Source organism: Phalaenopsis equestris, unplaced genomic scaffold (assembly GCF_001263595.1).
Source record: "Phalaenopsis equestris unplaced genomic scaffold, ASM126359v1 Scaffold000854, whole genome shotgun sequence".
Classification (NCBI taxonomy): Eukaryota; Viridiplantae; Streptophyta; class Magnoliopsida; order Asparagales; family Orchidaceae; genus Phalaenopsis; species Phalaenopsis equestris.
The window spans coordinates 1440-19177 of NW_018165294.1; the positions used below are offsets into that span (position 1 = coordinate 1440).

At 31.8% G+C, this 17738-nt stretch overlaps 1 protein-coding gene across 2 annotated transcripts in view; it reads left to right on the plus strand.

Moving 5' to 3' along the window:
- Positions 1-780: 780 nt before the first annotated feature.
- LOC110031857 (LEC14B homolog) overlaps positions 781-17738 on the plus strand; it is a gene marked incomplete at its 5' end in the record, with an annotated part of 32566 nt that continues 15608 nt past the window's right edge. For both annotated transcript variants that reach the window (XM_020735279.1, XM_020735281.1), the window contains 4 exon segments: positions 781-858; positions 1807-1983; positions 8699-8776; positions 9576-9751. In XM_020735279.1, the coding sequence (XP_020590938.1) occupies positions 781-858; positions 1807-1983; positions 8699-8776; positions 9576-9751 (509 nt within the window).

The following is a 17738-nucleotide window of genomic DNA, read 5'->3' on the forward strand; positions in this document are numbered from 1 at the left end:
ACCGGTATCCGTTCATAATGTGGAAACTCTTGCTTATTTGACACTACACCCGGGCGTCAATATAGCGGCCTTTGCACGCTTTTCACTGTATTTAAGCTATATAGTGCGTCGCTTTCAGGGGACACCTTAGCACTTACACTGATAAAAAAAATTCATGTCATGATTTTTTCGACAAATTTTACGCTGATTGTCGACTACCTAACACAACCCTCCAATTTTTGCATCCAGGCTAGGGACCGACAAAAGAAAAAATAGAAATAAAAACAAAAACAAAACTGATCCCAAAATGTTTGGGTCTGTTTTCACTTCTAAGCCTCTTTCCTATTAATTCTTTGGTTATCATTAAAATGAGCGTCTCAAGCCCCTGTACGAGAGCATATGTTATGCCTCCCAAAAGTTGATACAATGCTGATATCCTCAGAAATCACCGCCTTCCTACAAAATGATACATGTTGCAAATTATCTTATCATTTGTAGAATCGGCATCAGTTTTCATACACAAATTGATCTTCTTCTGTAGAAAGTCTGAAATCTTACATATAATATCTGATAAACCTAAGGTTGATGTGTGATATGCCGAAGATTATTTTAACAGGAAATTGTTGTTCTTTGTCCCTTTGATCATGTATCTTTTTCTTTTTTTTTTTAATTTCTGTATCAAGTAATCACTTAGTTCAAAAATAGTTCTTGATTTTCATGTAATTTTTATGTTACGTGTTTAACCAGCTACTGAGTTTCTACTTGATCAGTTGCAATTAACTACATTTTCTCTTATTGTAGGTATATGCCAGTATGTCACCAGTAGTTCATATTGTAGATGTGGGATCTTCTACGAAAGAGTCACTTGCTAATGTTACCGTAAGTTTCATGCTTTAAGCAATATTTTACTATCTATCTCCTTGTTAAAAATTCATACATTTTATTTTCACATCTCTTGGCATATAAATACATCGTAACTCTTAATCCTTTTTTTGCAATTAACATGCATGGAGTATAATCTCCCATTAAACACTAAAATTTTTGTATAATCACTATATTTTGTAGCGATGATTATGTTTCATTTAACTTAATGTTTGCCTTAATAATAGCTAATTCTGCTGATTTCATATAAATAACTATATCTGCATTCTGCTAGAAAAACATAGTTGGTTACTCCTGTGTTGGCAAGTTGTTACTTTTGTTTATAATAAGTTTTTTTTCCATGGGATAAGGTTGTCTCTGCTATCAATGAGAAAGGGCATCTGTATGGTTCTAGAACTTGTAAAAACCTATTTGCATAGGCCACTGAGCAGAAACTAAAGTTTTTCCCTTTGATTAATGATATCCAAATATGGTCTAAGTTCTAGCTATTCGCTTTAATGGAATGTTGTGTGTGGAATTATAAACTTAATGCAAGAATTACTTGTGCTGTTTATTCATGAATAAGAGGCTAAAACTGTGGAGTTGGAGTGAGACAACCTAAAAGCTTAAGCCATTGCTTATGGATCGACAACCATATCACCTACAAAAGTTTTCCTACGTTGTATTAGTGACTAAGCCACAATAATGAAGCACATTATCCTTTCTAAAGTTTGATTGTGCAACGTGTAAATGAACATAACGACCATTTTTTTCTGCATGCACTTTTCCAACATGAGCAATAAACATCAGCCTCTATAATCCACTTTCCACTTTAGGAGTTAATCACATTTATTCAAAAACAAAATTTTCTTGGCATGTCTCTCCAACAAACACTTTGAAGAGTAGCTCCTTGTTCTTAGTGCAATTCAGGTTTCAGGATTTGAGGCTTCCACTATTGTCATGCAGGAAATTCATGATGGGCTGGACTTCTCTTCAAATACTGATGCAGCGTATTCTTTTGGGGTCTTTTCTGTTAAGTTTTCAACTGATGGTCGAGAGCTTGTTGCCGGAAGCAGTGATGCTTGCATTTATGTTTATGATTTGGAAGCAAATAAATTGACATCTCGGTTCCCAGCTCACTCTGTATGAGAAACTCTCCACTCAAAATGCATTTGCGAAATTTTTTTTTTTCTGAAAGTAGCACTCATATTAATTTTACCTCTACAAAAAGGTAGTAATGAATTTATTTATGCCAAATAAACTTCCCACTTTTAGCATTCTCTGTTCTATAATTGCATGCTGTAGGTTCCCTTCTTGCTTGTTTTTCTCTTTTTTTTTTTTTTTTTGTTTGAAGGTGTGACAAATTTATATGATGTGATTTATGTTCAGTTATATTGAGATCTAGTGTGAGAAGCACATTTGACATGGAAAACTCACTAATATATAAGGCAACAACCAAATACTTGAAAGAATAATGAAATATTTTGTTTTCTGTACGGTGAATGTAAAATTTAAATAAACATGCACACTTTGCTGAAGCCAACTAGAATCAAAGGAAATTGAAATCTACTTAAAATAAAAACCAAGGAATAAGAACCAAGCACTTGAGAAATAGATATACAATATATAATGTTGTTTCAAATGATGTTTTCATTTGCTTGAGGCTAGATTTAGAACTCTCAAAGTAGTCTATTTGACATTCACTGCTTCTTACAAGTAAAATTGAGGACAACTTAACGAAAGAGAACAAGAAGGCAAAGAAAATATCATGGAATTAATACTGAAGAGTGTAGAGGAACATAATCCAGCATGTAAGTTATCACCGGGCCTTCAAGTTGCACTGTTCTTTATCAAGTACTTCACATCCATATAAGTAGAAGAATTTCATTCTCCATGTTATTTTCAACGCTCAGTTAATGGTAGAGAAATTATTTTTTTACCCTTAGGTAAATGACTCTCTAATGGAAATTTAGATAGAAGGTCTAATCATACAACCAAAGATATGGCAGTAGTGTATAATATTTTGATTTAGGGGCATGTACATACATACCACACAATACTTTCATACTTATATTTATAATACTAAAAAAAATTAACATCACATAAAAAATATGTTCATGATTAATTTTTAAAAACTGAAATAAACTTTTTCATGTATAGGTTCACGGCATTTGGGTAAATATTGAACTTTAGGTGTAGGTATGTAAATACATAAGAATATTGTGTTATGCATGTAAATTTCCCTTTGATGGTGTTGTATGGTGAACATGGCAATTACAACATGTTTACAACAACAACAAGCCTTTATCACACTAAGTGGGGTCATCTACATGAATTCTTTTTCTCAATTGCATTCTCTTGAGTGTCATATTTTCATTTAATTCTAATAAATTAAGATCATTTTTTTTTACAATATTCCCAAGTCTTTTTAGGTCTACCTGTGCCTTCTTAACATAAGTCAAAACTAAATCATCCACTCTTCAAACCAGATCATCAGATGGTCGATAGATCATCAGATGGTCGATGTATCGATGTATAATGTGACCAAATCATCTAAGATAACTCTCTCTAATTTCTTTCGCCACTGGAGCTACACCAACCTTATCACGGATATATTCATTTCACATTTTATCTTGAAGTGTAAAACCACTTATTCATCTAATCATCCTCATCTCGGCAATACTTAATTTGGTTTTATGCTTCTCTTTTAAAGGCCAACATTCAACGCCATAGAGCATTGCAGGTCTCACCACCATCTTATAAAATTTTTCTTTCAGTCCAAGTGGTACTAATCTATCACACAATAGGCTCGATACATTCCTCTCCTTCAACCAACCAACTTGAATCCTACTAATAACATCCCCATCTATGTCACCATCAACTTGAACAATAGACCTAACATATCTAAAGCGTTCTCCTTATTTAATGATTTGATCACCTATAGTTATAACTCAACCACTAGAGCTACTAGTATTAAAATTATATTCTATATATTCATTTTTAGTTCTACTCAAACGAAGGCCTTTAGACTCCAATATAGACCTCCATAATTCAAGTATTTCCTGAACTCTTCTATAAACTTATCTACAAGAAGGATATTATCAGCGAAAGCATCACCAAGGTACATCCTCCTGTACATGTCCAGTAACAGCATTCATAACTAAAGCAAAAAGATATGGGCTTAAAGCCGATCTCTGATGTACTCCAACTGAAAAAAAATTACAGCATGTTTGCACAAAGATAATAAAATCTAAATTACTAATGTAATGTTAAGATTGGTCTTCTTTAGCATCTTTTTTGGGTCGAGATATTGAAACTCCATAGATACCCTGAATTGTCAAATGGGTACTTTTCTATTAGAATTAAATAAAAATATGACACTCAAGAGAACACTGCTTAGTTGAAAGCTTGCGGTGTAATCTTATATTAGATATAGCGAATACAAGCTAAAGCCAACAGTTGTAAGATATCTATCTTGTTCAATGACACCAAGTAGCCATATGAATCGGTGTGGATCCAACCATATTGAAACCTGCTTCTTACAAGTTTTTGAAATATTCTATGAATGTGGGTGAACCATCAACATATCCCTCCCGTATGAATCGGTTTGGATCCAACTATATTGAAACCCGCTTCTTACAAGCCTGTGGAAAATTTTGTGTTTAGGCGCACCATCAACTTATCCCCCTCCTAGAAGTCTTTGTTTCTTCTCTATTTGTTGTAAATTGTATAAGAACCTTATCATGAATATTAGCATGAATATTATGTGTATGCACTACAGATGACTCAATAAACTATGATGAATATTGACTAGATAAATGCTTATGCTTTGCTAATGATTCACATTACATTTAAGGGAATTTACATACATTCCACAAATCCTTACGTATTTATCTATCTAACACGTAAACTTTTGTATTTATATTTATAACCCTTGGGTGTCCTAGCCTTTTCATGAAAAAAAATATTTCAATTTTTAGAAGTTATAATGTTATTTTTTATGTGCATTTAAGATTTAAGTGCTATGTATGTAAATATGAAAGTTAGGTTAGATATGTAAATACATAAGAATTGTGTTGTATGTAAATGCAGGATTAAGTGTGAGTTATAATATAAATATTTCTAGAAGTTTTTTCCAGGCTATAAATAGTGATAACTTGTTGCGGACTTGTGCTTTGAAGATCCATTTTCAAAACTAATATATGCAAACATGTCCATAAGAAGCACCTTGAAACCATTCTAGGGTACTAGATTAAAAAGGATTGATACATGCATTTGGAAATTGCAGAGTGGTAAGAAAAGAATTAAGTGAAACGGTCAGGATTTGAAGGGGAAGAATCAAATTGGTTGTCTTCCAGGTAGAAACTTCAGGAAACACAACTATTCAGCGATATCTACAATAGTAAGAATGTTGAGGAGGATCCACTACCTGAAATCTAACAAGATACAGCTACACTACTTATAAGTGTAAGGTTACTGTGGAATTTCTGGAGGAACTTTCTTAGAGAGAAAAAATTCTTTAATTTTCAATAAGTAAATAATTCAATGGAAATTCAAATTATCATGATAAGAATGAAATAAATAAAAGCATAATAATGGATAGCTAAGGGAGAATAATTTCTCCCCTCAAATGTAGCAGTTGATCCACGGTTTCCTAAACTGTGGGTGGGCCTAAGTGGTCCACATTGTAGGCATATCAACACTCCCCTTTAAGTTGGAGTATATGTCATACATCCCATACTTGCTACTAAGATCACTAAAGTGGTGTCGAAGATGAGTTTTGGTAAGAATGTTAAGCAATTTGATATTGAGTTGGGATATAGTTTAGCTGGAGAATCCCTTCATTGACCTTCTTAGATATAAAATGCTTGTCAATCTGTATATGTTTGGTTTGATCATGATGGACTGGATTCCTTAAAGTATTGATGGCTAATTAACTATCATTGAACATCTTAATAGTGCTTTTGTTCTTCATGTGTAATTCCATCAATAATTTTTTAGCCCATCTCGACATAAATTCCTAGGGTCAGGGTACAATACTTAGAATATGCACTATTTTTACCACTATAGTTTTTTCTTTACTTCTACGAGCAACCAAGTTACCCCATATAAATGAATAGTAACCTGTGGCAAATCTTTTGTCAGTCAGTTCTTCTACCAGCTAGCTTCAATGTAGATCACCTGTTATAATTCATTTTTTTTTAATATCAAACCACGTTTTGAATTCATCTTTAGGCATCTCAAAATTCAAAAAATTTCTACTAAATGATTTTCATTTGGATCATTCATATGTTGACTTACTACTCCCACAGAAAATGCAATGTCAGGTCTTGCATGTGACATTTAGCTATGTTTACTCACAAATCTTTGATGCCTCCCTTTTTAAATTGAGATGTTATCCTCCTCTTCTAATGATGCTCGTCAATTGGAATCTATAGAAGTATTTGTTGATCTACACCCAACATGTATATCTCCTTTAATTAGTCAATAATATTTTTGTACTTTGGGATATAACAATGCATTTTTTGGATCTTGCTATTTCCATTCCAAAGAAGTATCTTAAAGTTTCAAGATTTTTTATCTCAAAATCATAAGTTATTATTTATTTGATTGTTTCAATTTTCCTTATGTCTTGTCGGTAAGAATAATGTCATCTACATATACAATAAGGATGACCATCATACTTTCTTGATTTGATTTCACAAACAAAATGTAATCAGCCTGACACTCCTAGTACCATTGATAATAATAGTCTTGGCGAACCTTTCAGACTTTGCTATAGAAGATTATTTCAACTTATACAATAATTTCTTTAATTTGCACACTATTGTTTGTATTGTTCTTTAATCTAGGAGGTATTTTCATATATACTTTTTCCTCAAGATCTCCATTAAGAAATAGATCTTTAATGTCTAGACTGGTGCAATTGTCTCATGTTAGTCGATTTCATAATGATGAGTGAAGTATTTTACTACAAGTCTAGCCTTTCTACGCTCTCATCTGCTTTGTATTTAACTTTGTATGCCCATTTGTACCTTATAATTCTTTTTCCAAGTGGTAGAGTCATGATCCAGATACATTATTTTCAAGGGCAAGAATCTTTTCTTTCACAATGATTTTTCAATTAGGAATAGATAAGGCCTCTTGAATTGAATTTGGGACCTGCACATTATCCAAGTTCTGAACAAATGATTTGTAAGAGGATGATAATTTTTCATATATCACAAATTCTTCTAACAGTTGTTTTGTTGGTTATTATGCTTCTTCTTCATATCATAATTCTTATGAAACACTTTCCACTATCTACTGATGAATAAGTAAAATCTTACTAAATTTATAGGTCATTTAATAAACTTATTTATGTACATGTACTAGAATTTATATATCATGTAGTCATAAAATATATTCTTAGGAAAACTATAATGTAACTGTTTAATATGTATATTTTTTTCTATCCAACAATATGAATAATATGTTATGATCTAAATCTCATTGGAGTATAGTATAAATGAAATCAAACATATATTTTAAAATAATGATAATAATTCAGCTTAACCTTGTTTGAGTCACATATTACATTTCCCATATCTTTCGATCAATTTAGCTTATCTTAATTTCTATTATTAATTAATATAATTTAACATTAATATTATAAGAAACATCAAATTTAAATTAATACATTTAAAAAGTTAATATCATATATCCTTTTATCTTTATACTTTTTTCCTCCACATACTCTTCTCTCTCAAAGCAAATATCATTCCCTCCACTTAATTTTTTTGTTTTTTAATTAATAAAAAACTGATGTACGTTAGCTCTTAAATTTAAATAAAATAAATCCTATTTACCAATAAGCTCTCAACGCACGAAAGAAGTCTCTGAGACCATTGGCTTCTTTGCTGCTCAGGAAAATTTGCGTACGTAAGACGTTTGCACAAAACCGCACACCTGAATCTGCTCTCTGCTCTGCTTTTCTCCTTCGACCGGCTCGGACGTGTCTCCTTGTTCGAACAAGCTGCATAAAGATTCTTCTCGCCATTCTCTTATCATTCTCCTTCAGCTAGGGCATGGGCTTCCCTCTCCTACCCGAAACCGCTGAATTCGCCTCTTCTCCCGCATGCAGACGATGATACATGTAAGCCTTTGGCTTCTTCTTCGACTTTGTCTGCTCCTTCTCACAGAACGACGCAGCACCTATGCACGAGCCACTCCTTCCTTTGTCTTGGGTTGGTCTTCTCCCACTTGGAAACCGTTGACGCTGCTTCGTCGCCTTTGCCTGGTCGACCACGTCTCCTCCCTCAGCTTCGTTCCTCACATGTAATTCTTCCTCTTCCTGCCCATCTTCTTCTACTGCTGCTTCTTTTCCTTCTTTTCCTTCTTTTCCTTTTTTTACTTTGTTTCTTCCTTCTCTCTCTCTCTCTCCTCCTTCTCTCTCTCTCTCTCTCTCTCTCTCCTCTCTCTCTATCTCTCTCTCTCGTTCATTTGTTTCGAAGGGGGTCAAACGACAGAGATCCCACTATAATGACGTTCATCATACATTGCTGATTCAATTACTATTAATATTTTTTTTTTTTTGTTTGTTCATTTATTTAGACCGGTTATTAAAGCTTTTATTACTTCACAAGATTGCTGCGGTAATATATCTTACCAAAATCGGGAAGATATCCTATGAACTCATGCATGCGAGGTTTGTTCCTGTGTCATGTATGTACATAAGTGTACTCTATTTTCTTACTTGCTTTCCTTTAAGATAAAATCTGGGATTTTTCCTTGCATTCTTGGCAGGATAATCTCTTGTGAAAAAATGCATGTTTTTTGAGTTTTTATTTATTATTTAAACATTTACTCTTTTGGCCAGTCTGATGTGAACACAGTGACTTTTGCCGATGAAACTGGCAATCTCGTCTATTCGGGTAGTGATGACAATCTCTGCAAGGTAACATTCACTAATCGTTCTTATTACAAAATTATTTATTTCATTGTGCCCGAAAGATGCTCTTTTTTTTTATTTTGTGCTAGGAACAAACTTCATTAGCAGAAAGAAAGTTCTCATAAAAATTTATTTGTATGCCGTGGATATCGTAAATTCTCTTATGGGTAATTTGATGAAATGAACCTTATTATATAAAAACATTCACTGTGATTCTCTAAATAAACTTTTTGTGTTTGTTGATGAGCTTTCTTTCGTGAAGTACATGTGAATCTATTGATATTAAAGGGATATGATGGAACAGGGTCTTAAAAAAAAATTTTCTGTTTGGATGAAATGATTGAAAATGATTATTTAGAAACTATTTATCTTCAAATTCAGCTGTAACATGGTGAGGGGGATCAATTAGGTATGCATAATCTATTAAATATAGAAAGCTTATTGTTCGTTTTGTAAGATCTTGTTAAGTTCCAAATATGAAAAATGTCAAAAACTTTCTATGGGTTGGCTTGCTCTATTTTTGATTAGCAGTTATAGGGTAGTGATAGATCTCGTTCTGGCTACTACATAGGACCTTTCAAGTATGCCTAAATTATTGCCTTGCCTTTTTCTTATCTTTTCTATTTTTGATCCTAATTGTGCTTGGATTGATGCCATGGTTGGCTTGTTAGTAGCCTACCATATTGTTTTCTTTACTGTGAATCTTTGAATTCAGCAAGTTTTTTATTTTAGTTATGTTTAATTTTGCAAATTTCAAATTGCTTATTTTTCTATCAAGGATGGAGAGTAACTATAGATTATTCAGGTTTGGGATAGACGTTGTCTACGAAAAAAAGAGCAAGCTGCAGGAGTGTTGATTGGTCATTTAGAAGGTATTACTTTTATTGACAGTCGAGGAGATGGTCGCTATTTTATCTCCAATGGTAAAGATCAGACTACTAAACTATGGGACATCAGAAAAATGTCTTCTGGATCTAGTTGGTATGTATTACTTCATGTTATTAGGACTTCATTTGGGGCATATTTGGTATCAATTTTGTATTTTATTTTTGTTTTAATTTTTATTTTATAAAACATTTTTGTTTGCTCTTTTTTTTACTGCTATTTTTACTCTAAAAACAAATTAAAATATTTTTTAAAACACTCAAAACAGCTTTTTTGCATTTTGAATGCTTTTAAAAACAATTATATTTTAATCATATATGTTTTTTCAAATCAAAAGATAAACAAAACAAAATAAAAATATAAAATAAAAAAAATGATTCCAAAGGGCCCTTTAGTTGTTAAAAGGAGATGTAAAAAAAATGATGATTTCAAACTAATGGTGGCATTCATTATCAAGCCAGAAATTACCTGAATTTAATGTCAGTTTTTTTTTTATTTTTATCGAAACCCAACCTAAATTTGAATCGCGACGAACCAAGTGGGAATGCTTAAATTGAAGGTGCTTACCTTCTAATGAATTATAGGACATTACAATTTATTTCATGAGGTTTACGATCATCTTTAAACTTGAATTAATTAAGTGAAAATGTCAATTTAAAATTGGTGGACAAAGACTTGGCATATAATATGCAGTATCAGTAATATTATTAGAAGATGAAGGAAACCTTGATGTGATACATCTAAGTATTTTGGATTTATTATATAAAAGGATGAGAATATAACTTACAAAATTAAGGCTTGGTGGTTAAATGGAGGAGCACTTCAAGATTATTATGCAATGTAAAGATGTTATGGAAAATTGGAAAAAAGGATATTTTTTAAAATTGCAAGAAATTTTGCTATGATTTTATGACTGATTTATCAAACCAGAAATTACCTGAATTTAATGTCAGTTTCTTTACTTTCATCAAAGCCCAACCTAAATGTGAATCAGGATTAACCAAGTGGGAATGCTTAAATTGAAGGTGCTTACCTTCTAAAAAATTCTAGGACATTAAAATTTGTTTCATAAGGTCTGCGATCGTCGTTAAACTTGGATTAGTTTTTTGAGAATGTTAATTTAAATTAGTGGACAAAGATTTAGCATATAATATGCAATATTATTGGATGGGATACTAGTAAATATCAGTAATATTACTAAACGATGAAGGAAAACCTTGATGTGATATGTTTAAGTATTTTGGATTTATTATATAAAAGGATGAGAATATAATTTACAAATTTTAGGTCTATTGGTTAAATGGAAGAGCGCATCAAGATTACTATTAAATGTAATGATATTATGAAAACTTGAAAAAAAAAGAATTTTCTTAAAATTGCAATTAATTTTGCTATAATTTGATGGCTGAGTTTTGCATGGAGATGAACATGTTAAGATACTTGTTTCACAAATTAGGAACGACCGGTAAAGGAATAATTATATTAGTGCAATGATTGAGGTGACAGTTATTGAAGATAATTAGACAAGATAGTTGAAAATAGAGATGGATGACTTGGATATGTAGGAAGTGTCGAAAATGCTCCCTTGGATGGGTGAATGAATTTAGTGTTGAAGAATTACATATGAAAAACAATGGACCTAAGGTAATATGAATATAAGTTATTCAAAGTAATTTGTGGATTTGTGGTTGAACTTCTCATGCACGCTTGGAACTAACGGAAAATGTGGATTTATAAAAGCAAAATTAAATTGTTGGGATAAGGTAAATGTTGAGATTAATGCTGTAAAGGCTTTTTTTAATATTATTTAGCTATGGTGGAACATGTAATAAAAATGCTACTGATTGAAAGTCTGAGGTCATTCTACTATATTGCCAAAACTTTAGCCTTGATAAAGCCTTTAGCTATTTTGGAGATTTCGTTCTTATTTTCAACTATTTTCTTATATTAATTTTAATGGTCAATCATCACGTTGTGTTCACCAGAACAAGGCTTGCCTATGAGGATGCCATTGAAATTTTTCCAAGTAATAAATGCCTGATTGATGTTTATTTATTTATTTGCACTATAATGGTGATAGTTAAGTTCATTGAGACTATATTGTTATTTTTCTAACTGTAGTCATTGCTCCTAATCCTAAAAAGTTAAACTAAAGCACACCAAGACATCTCCAGTATGCATAATTATTCTCATTCTTCCAGGTACAATTTCTTGATGTTGCTTTAAACCTACTTTTGATTTGATATCCCACAGCAGAGATTGATTAAATGAACAAGGGTTTTGAATAACAGCCATTTTTGCTTGACGTCATAAGTTATAGCTTTCTTTTTCTCTAGAGTTTCACAGACCTTATTGATGACAAACCACTAGATGCTTTTGCACCTTTCAATGACTACTTAAATATGCAACTTTTTGTCATTTTCTGTCTTTTTTTTTTTATTAAAGCTGCTTTCCCGATCATTATCGCTATTATGTTTTCCCAAAAAGTTGTATTTCTATTGCAAAATTCTGTAAAATCAATGAAAAACTAATCATTCAAGCAGACAATGCATTTTATTGATTGTTTTTCTTGCCACAAAGTAATTAGAAAGGCGTCTCATATGAAGCCGAAATTTTCTTCCCTTGGCCATCTTGAAGCCAACTTGATGCATGGTGATGAGGGAAGAAAAATATTTGATGTAGTTTGAGTAGGAGTTCTTTTCTTGGAACCATGCCAAAGTAGAGTATCTATGGACCATTGGATTGGTAGGATTGCTGGAACACAAAATTTCCACAACACTCTCTTTAGGGTTTTGCTTAAATTTGAAGCAACTCTAAACTACTCATTCAATAATTCAATTTTTTACCTAAGAAATTAATTGCCCGATTTACCCAAAACCTAATGCTCAACCGTAATAAATTTTGACAATTGATAAAAGCTAATCATGATTATAAAAAGCAATAATAAAAATAAAAGAAAATAAATTCTAAACTAAACCTAAATTAAATGTGTCAAGTTGAATCCTTGCAAATTGAACACTGCAATACCTACAATTCCTCTTTGCATTACATGTTCTATGGTAATTTCATAAACACAATAAAAAATACCCATTGCTAATGGGATGTAGCTCTTCACACATTTGTGCTGTAGAAACAGTATCATCATCAACATCAACGTCCAAATTCTTCATTGTTTCTTCCTATTCTCCATAATTTTACTGATTTTGTATTTTTCCTATGCTGGATGAGCTCCTTTGAGATATTATTCAAGCACTATAGCTCATCTTTTGGTCATTCGGTTTATTAAATTGTTTAGTTTAAGTGTGGCATACATTCTATTGTATCATTTTTCCTTCAGTATTTATCCTTATGATCATGATCAACTTTAATGGTTTAGATTTTTTTTTTTTTAATTGATCCTTAAATTTTAATGGTTTTTTTATACAGGCATGGTTGAATAATGAATAGGAAGTTTTTTTCTTGTGGGAATTTTTCAAAAATTTCATGAGGTTTCTTATTTGTTGGATCTCAGCACATTTGTGTAGTTTTTAGTCACATCTATTTTTGGATAAAAGTGACGAATCCTTTTTAGGGCTTGATTAAGCATTCGTGAGTTTAACATGTGACTAGATCCTCATAGGGATGAATTTTTTTTCTATATTACCTTATCATGTCATGTAACTTATAATTTCTAATTATTAGTCTTAAAATTAATGCTCCCTTTTTTTTTATTTTGTATGTAGTTCATTATATAAAAAATATAATGAAAATTATTGTCATGAAATTACTTAGAAAAAAGTAGTTTCACTAGCATAAATTTTATTAGTTCATGGTTTGTATGGATGCTTACAAGATCCAGTTTAAACACCAATTCTTCTTTATCTTTGTTATTGTGTCTTTGCTCACAAAAAGAGAGAAGCAACACAATCAATAAGACGAAATAAAAAAGGTAAAAAATAAGTAGAAAAGATGGGGAGGGCCTTTCAGTTGGGGGCTACACACACAATGACTCCAAACCTCTTCTCTCTTTTAAATCTTAATTGGCCTTGGACAATGTCTCCATGAGCCTCACAAAGATGGGCCTAATTAACAGATCAGCTTAGGCTCTACAAATTGTTACATGGGTTATAACAACGTTTCATTAATTCCTTTGTCAACTACATTCTTGTCTTGTCATCATCCATCATCGGCTCATAGGAGTCACCTTTGGCCGTAGTGAGCCTAGTTTGATAATGTTCCATATGCCCATTTTTTTTGTAAATAGGGATGCCCATTATCAATATCTTTTTGGTGTAGTAGGTCATCAATTTATTCAAACTACTTAGTACTTGTGGCGCCAAGATTGGATGGCATCACCCACCCTTGTTTGCCTTTGTTGAATGGCATGGATGACCTACTGCTTTCTTTAGTGTTATTTGCATATTTTTCTGGTGTAGGTAAGTGTCACGACTCTGTGCATTAATTTGAAATTACTAAAAATGGGTGTTTTGCAGGTTTTGTTTTGTTATCTTGAAATTCCGCTTTTGAATGTCGTCCTGCAAAACAGTGGGAGTAGATGGTCAGACAGTAAAGGCTTTGCTCTCAACATTTAAGATAATCTAAAAATATCTAAATAATAAGAACATTAAACACCAACATTTCTAATCCATATCCATCACACATATAAATATCAAGTATCATACAAGTTTAATAGAAAACTTTAAGACAAGATATATTTCCTTTTTCTTGTTTTCAATCGCTCATTTTCTTAATACACAAGTTATCTCATATCAATCATTTAGTTTGAAGGAGCATTTTCATAGTTTAAGCTATACAACAACTTAGTGAATAATTAAAGTTCTATAGTATACTAATTTTTTTTTAATGCATATGCTCTAACGTGTATGCTAATCCAAATAATTATACTTGAACTTTTTTTATTAAAAATTATTTAAGCATTTATAGTTACATTTTATTGCAAATTTTAAACATTTATATTTCATTTAAAAAGCTATTTCAGGAGCACCATCTAAACTATTTTATTACTTTAAGTTGCATTTCTATTTCTTTTCCAAACCTTTTATATTTTTATGCACGCAGGTGTAATAACATCCACAACTTGCAATATAAGGAGGTGACTCCTTTTATTGACTTACATAGTTTTACTTTATTTGATTTTCATGTAATTTCTTTTACTTGACTGAATCATATATTCAACCTTCAATATGAATGCATATATGAAACCTTTTTAAAATATGTCGAAATGCTTATGCAATTTTAACAAATTTAAAATTTCAATTAATTTTATCAAAAACTATCATAATATAAACATTTGAAACATGAATGCATTTACATTAGTATAAAGTAAGAATTGTATTTACTCGCCTTAGATTTACATTTAAAAATAATTCCTTAACAAAATTTACCACAGCTTCAAATATTAACTTCTATTAATTTCACCTGATCATAAAATTAGAGATTTTATTTCTAAACCACAACATTTGATATTTCACAATTTTACTTCAATTTATAATTCTTCTAAATTACCACAGACTTCAACTCTTTCAATTACTCAATCAGTGATCACTTATTTCAAATCTATTATCATCATCTAGTCAAACCTTAAAATATTTCTTCAATGTAAACTCACTCTAGGTTTATATATCTATAAAAAATTATAGAAAAAGAGTTACATGTAAAATTTTACCTCGTTTCTTCTTCTTGCAAATTTAATTATCACGATCCTTCTAATCTTTCGATTCTTATATTCTTTAATTGTTGATTTCTGACATTATTTAATAAAAGCTAATCTTTAATTTTAATAACATTAAATTTAAGGGGATTTTTCGTACATACAACCTAATTCTTATGTATTAAAATATAGAATAACTAAATTTTGCTTTTTAAATTTATACCCCATATCACATCAAAGATATCACTATTTTAACTTTTAAAAAGTGAAATACATCTTTTCAGGCATAGGAAAGATAGCATATGTATAAAAAATAACGTGTAGGAGTTTGATATGTAAATACACAAGAATTGAGTGCTACACATGTGAATCTTCCTAAATTTTAATAATTGTTTCGAAAATTTAAAACACTTACATTTACACCAAATTCCTAATAGATTCTTATGCTTAATCGGCTGTCGAACCCTTCTCCATTTTCACGTGAATTTGGTCGGTTGTCCTTTTCAGCATGGTTACTCCCCTCCCATAGTTGTTGGACTTGCTCTATTATTGCATGTCCGCTATTTTGCACACCTTACTAACCTCTCTGTACCCAGTGTTGTTGCTCGTCTTACTCACTGTTGGTTCCGCTACACTTCTCTCCTTGTATGCAACGTCGTCTCTCATCGCCCTCTCCCTTATGCGGCTACACCTCTCCCGCATTATTCGGACAACATTGCTCACCCATAAAAGGATAAACTTGAAGTATTGATATTTTATCAGCATAATAAATGTAATACACATTCATTTCTTAAGATTATTTTAATAAAATATTGATTGAAACACTTCTAATTTTTTCTACTTTTAACATATTGAAAAGCAAGTCAGCCTCATATTTAGAAATTCTTTATGATATGTTATTATCTTGATTGTTTTTTCTGTTCATCTCTGTTTCGCACGGGTTGTCTTCTCGCTTGCCTCGCTCATGTATTTGCTCGGAATGAATCCCATCCTCCCCTCCTTGGTCTTATTAGGAGAACTAGCTTGTCGGTTCCATCGAATCGATGTAGACAGTTCAATTTTTTTATTCCTAGACTTTATAGTAAGAGACCTTGATATCTCACCCTTTCATGGGGATTAATTGAAAAGCATTGCCAAAATTTTGGCTTCTGTGACTTAGCAAAACTATGCGTTGCATTGCAGATGACATGACAAAGTGTTGTAGAATGTTCTACAAACTTAACATTTTACCCCCAAAGCGCACAGTGACTAATGAAATAACTTTTAAAAATGAAGAAAAAATATTTAAAATAATTTTATCAATGTCGTTGGTACTTTAATGTCATCGCTAGCAACTTGCAAATTATGGGTCTGGTTGATTCATCGGTTGAGTGGCTCTTGCCTATTTTATAGAACTAGGAAAGAATGTCTTAGAAAATTACATATATGGCCTGTTCATTGATCATATATAGCCAATATTACCCATAATAACCTTGCTACATAAATAATTCATACGGAGCATTCAAGATGCCTTAGGATTGACGTGAAATTCTCTACTGTGCTTATCGTGACTATAGTTATGTTCTCCTCTTGGGTGGTCATACATAAACTCATATGAAGAACAACATTTTAACTCCTTATCGAGTGGTTATTAATGTGAACTTCCAAGAATTATTTAGACGACCAACTAAACTTGATTGATATAAGATCGATTAATCTTAAAGTCCTTGCTGGCATCTTTTGGCTTCCTCCTAAGACGCTATATCAAATATCTAATTTGGAATCAACTGTCTAATAGGGTCGAAATCATAGTACATGACTCTTGCACCAATGTGTGAGATCAATATGGAGGTATAGATAGGAGAAACTGTCTCCAGATACACCGCAAGGCCAACCAGATACTAGAAACAACAATTCTAGCAAGTTGTTATGGGCGTCTATATAATTCTCTGAAGTTCACATTAATAACCACTCGATAAGGAGTTAAAATGTTTTTCTTCATATGAGTTTATGTACGACCAACTAAACTTGATTGATATAAGATCAGTTAATCTTAAAGTCCTTGCTGGCATCATTTGGCTTCCTCCTAAGACACTATATCAAATATGTTAATTTGGAATCAACTGTCTAATAGGATTGAAACCATAGTACATAGTTTTGCACCAATGTGTGAGATCAATATGGGTAAATATAAAAATATGGAGGTATAGATAGGAGAAACTGTCTTCACTTATTTTTCTTGTTTACAGAAACAATATATGAACTGAAAGGTTTTTTTTTTCTTTTTGGAAATTATAGGTGTGAGATATGTAAATACCTTAAAAAAAATGTGCTTTGTATGTAAATACCCCCCCCCCCCCCCCCCCCCCCCTCTCCAAAAAAACAAAAAAAAAAATCTTTTTAATCAATTTAATAACACTATTATTACCGGTCCCAAGTCTGGATGTGAAAAGT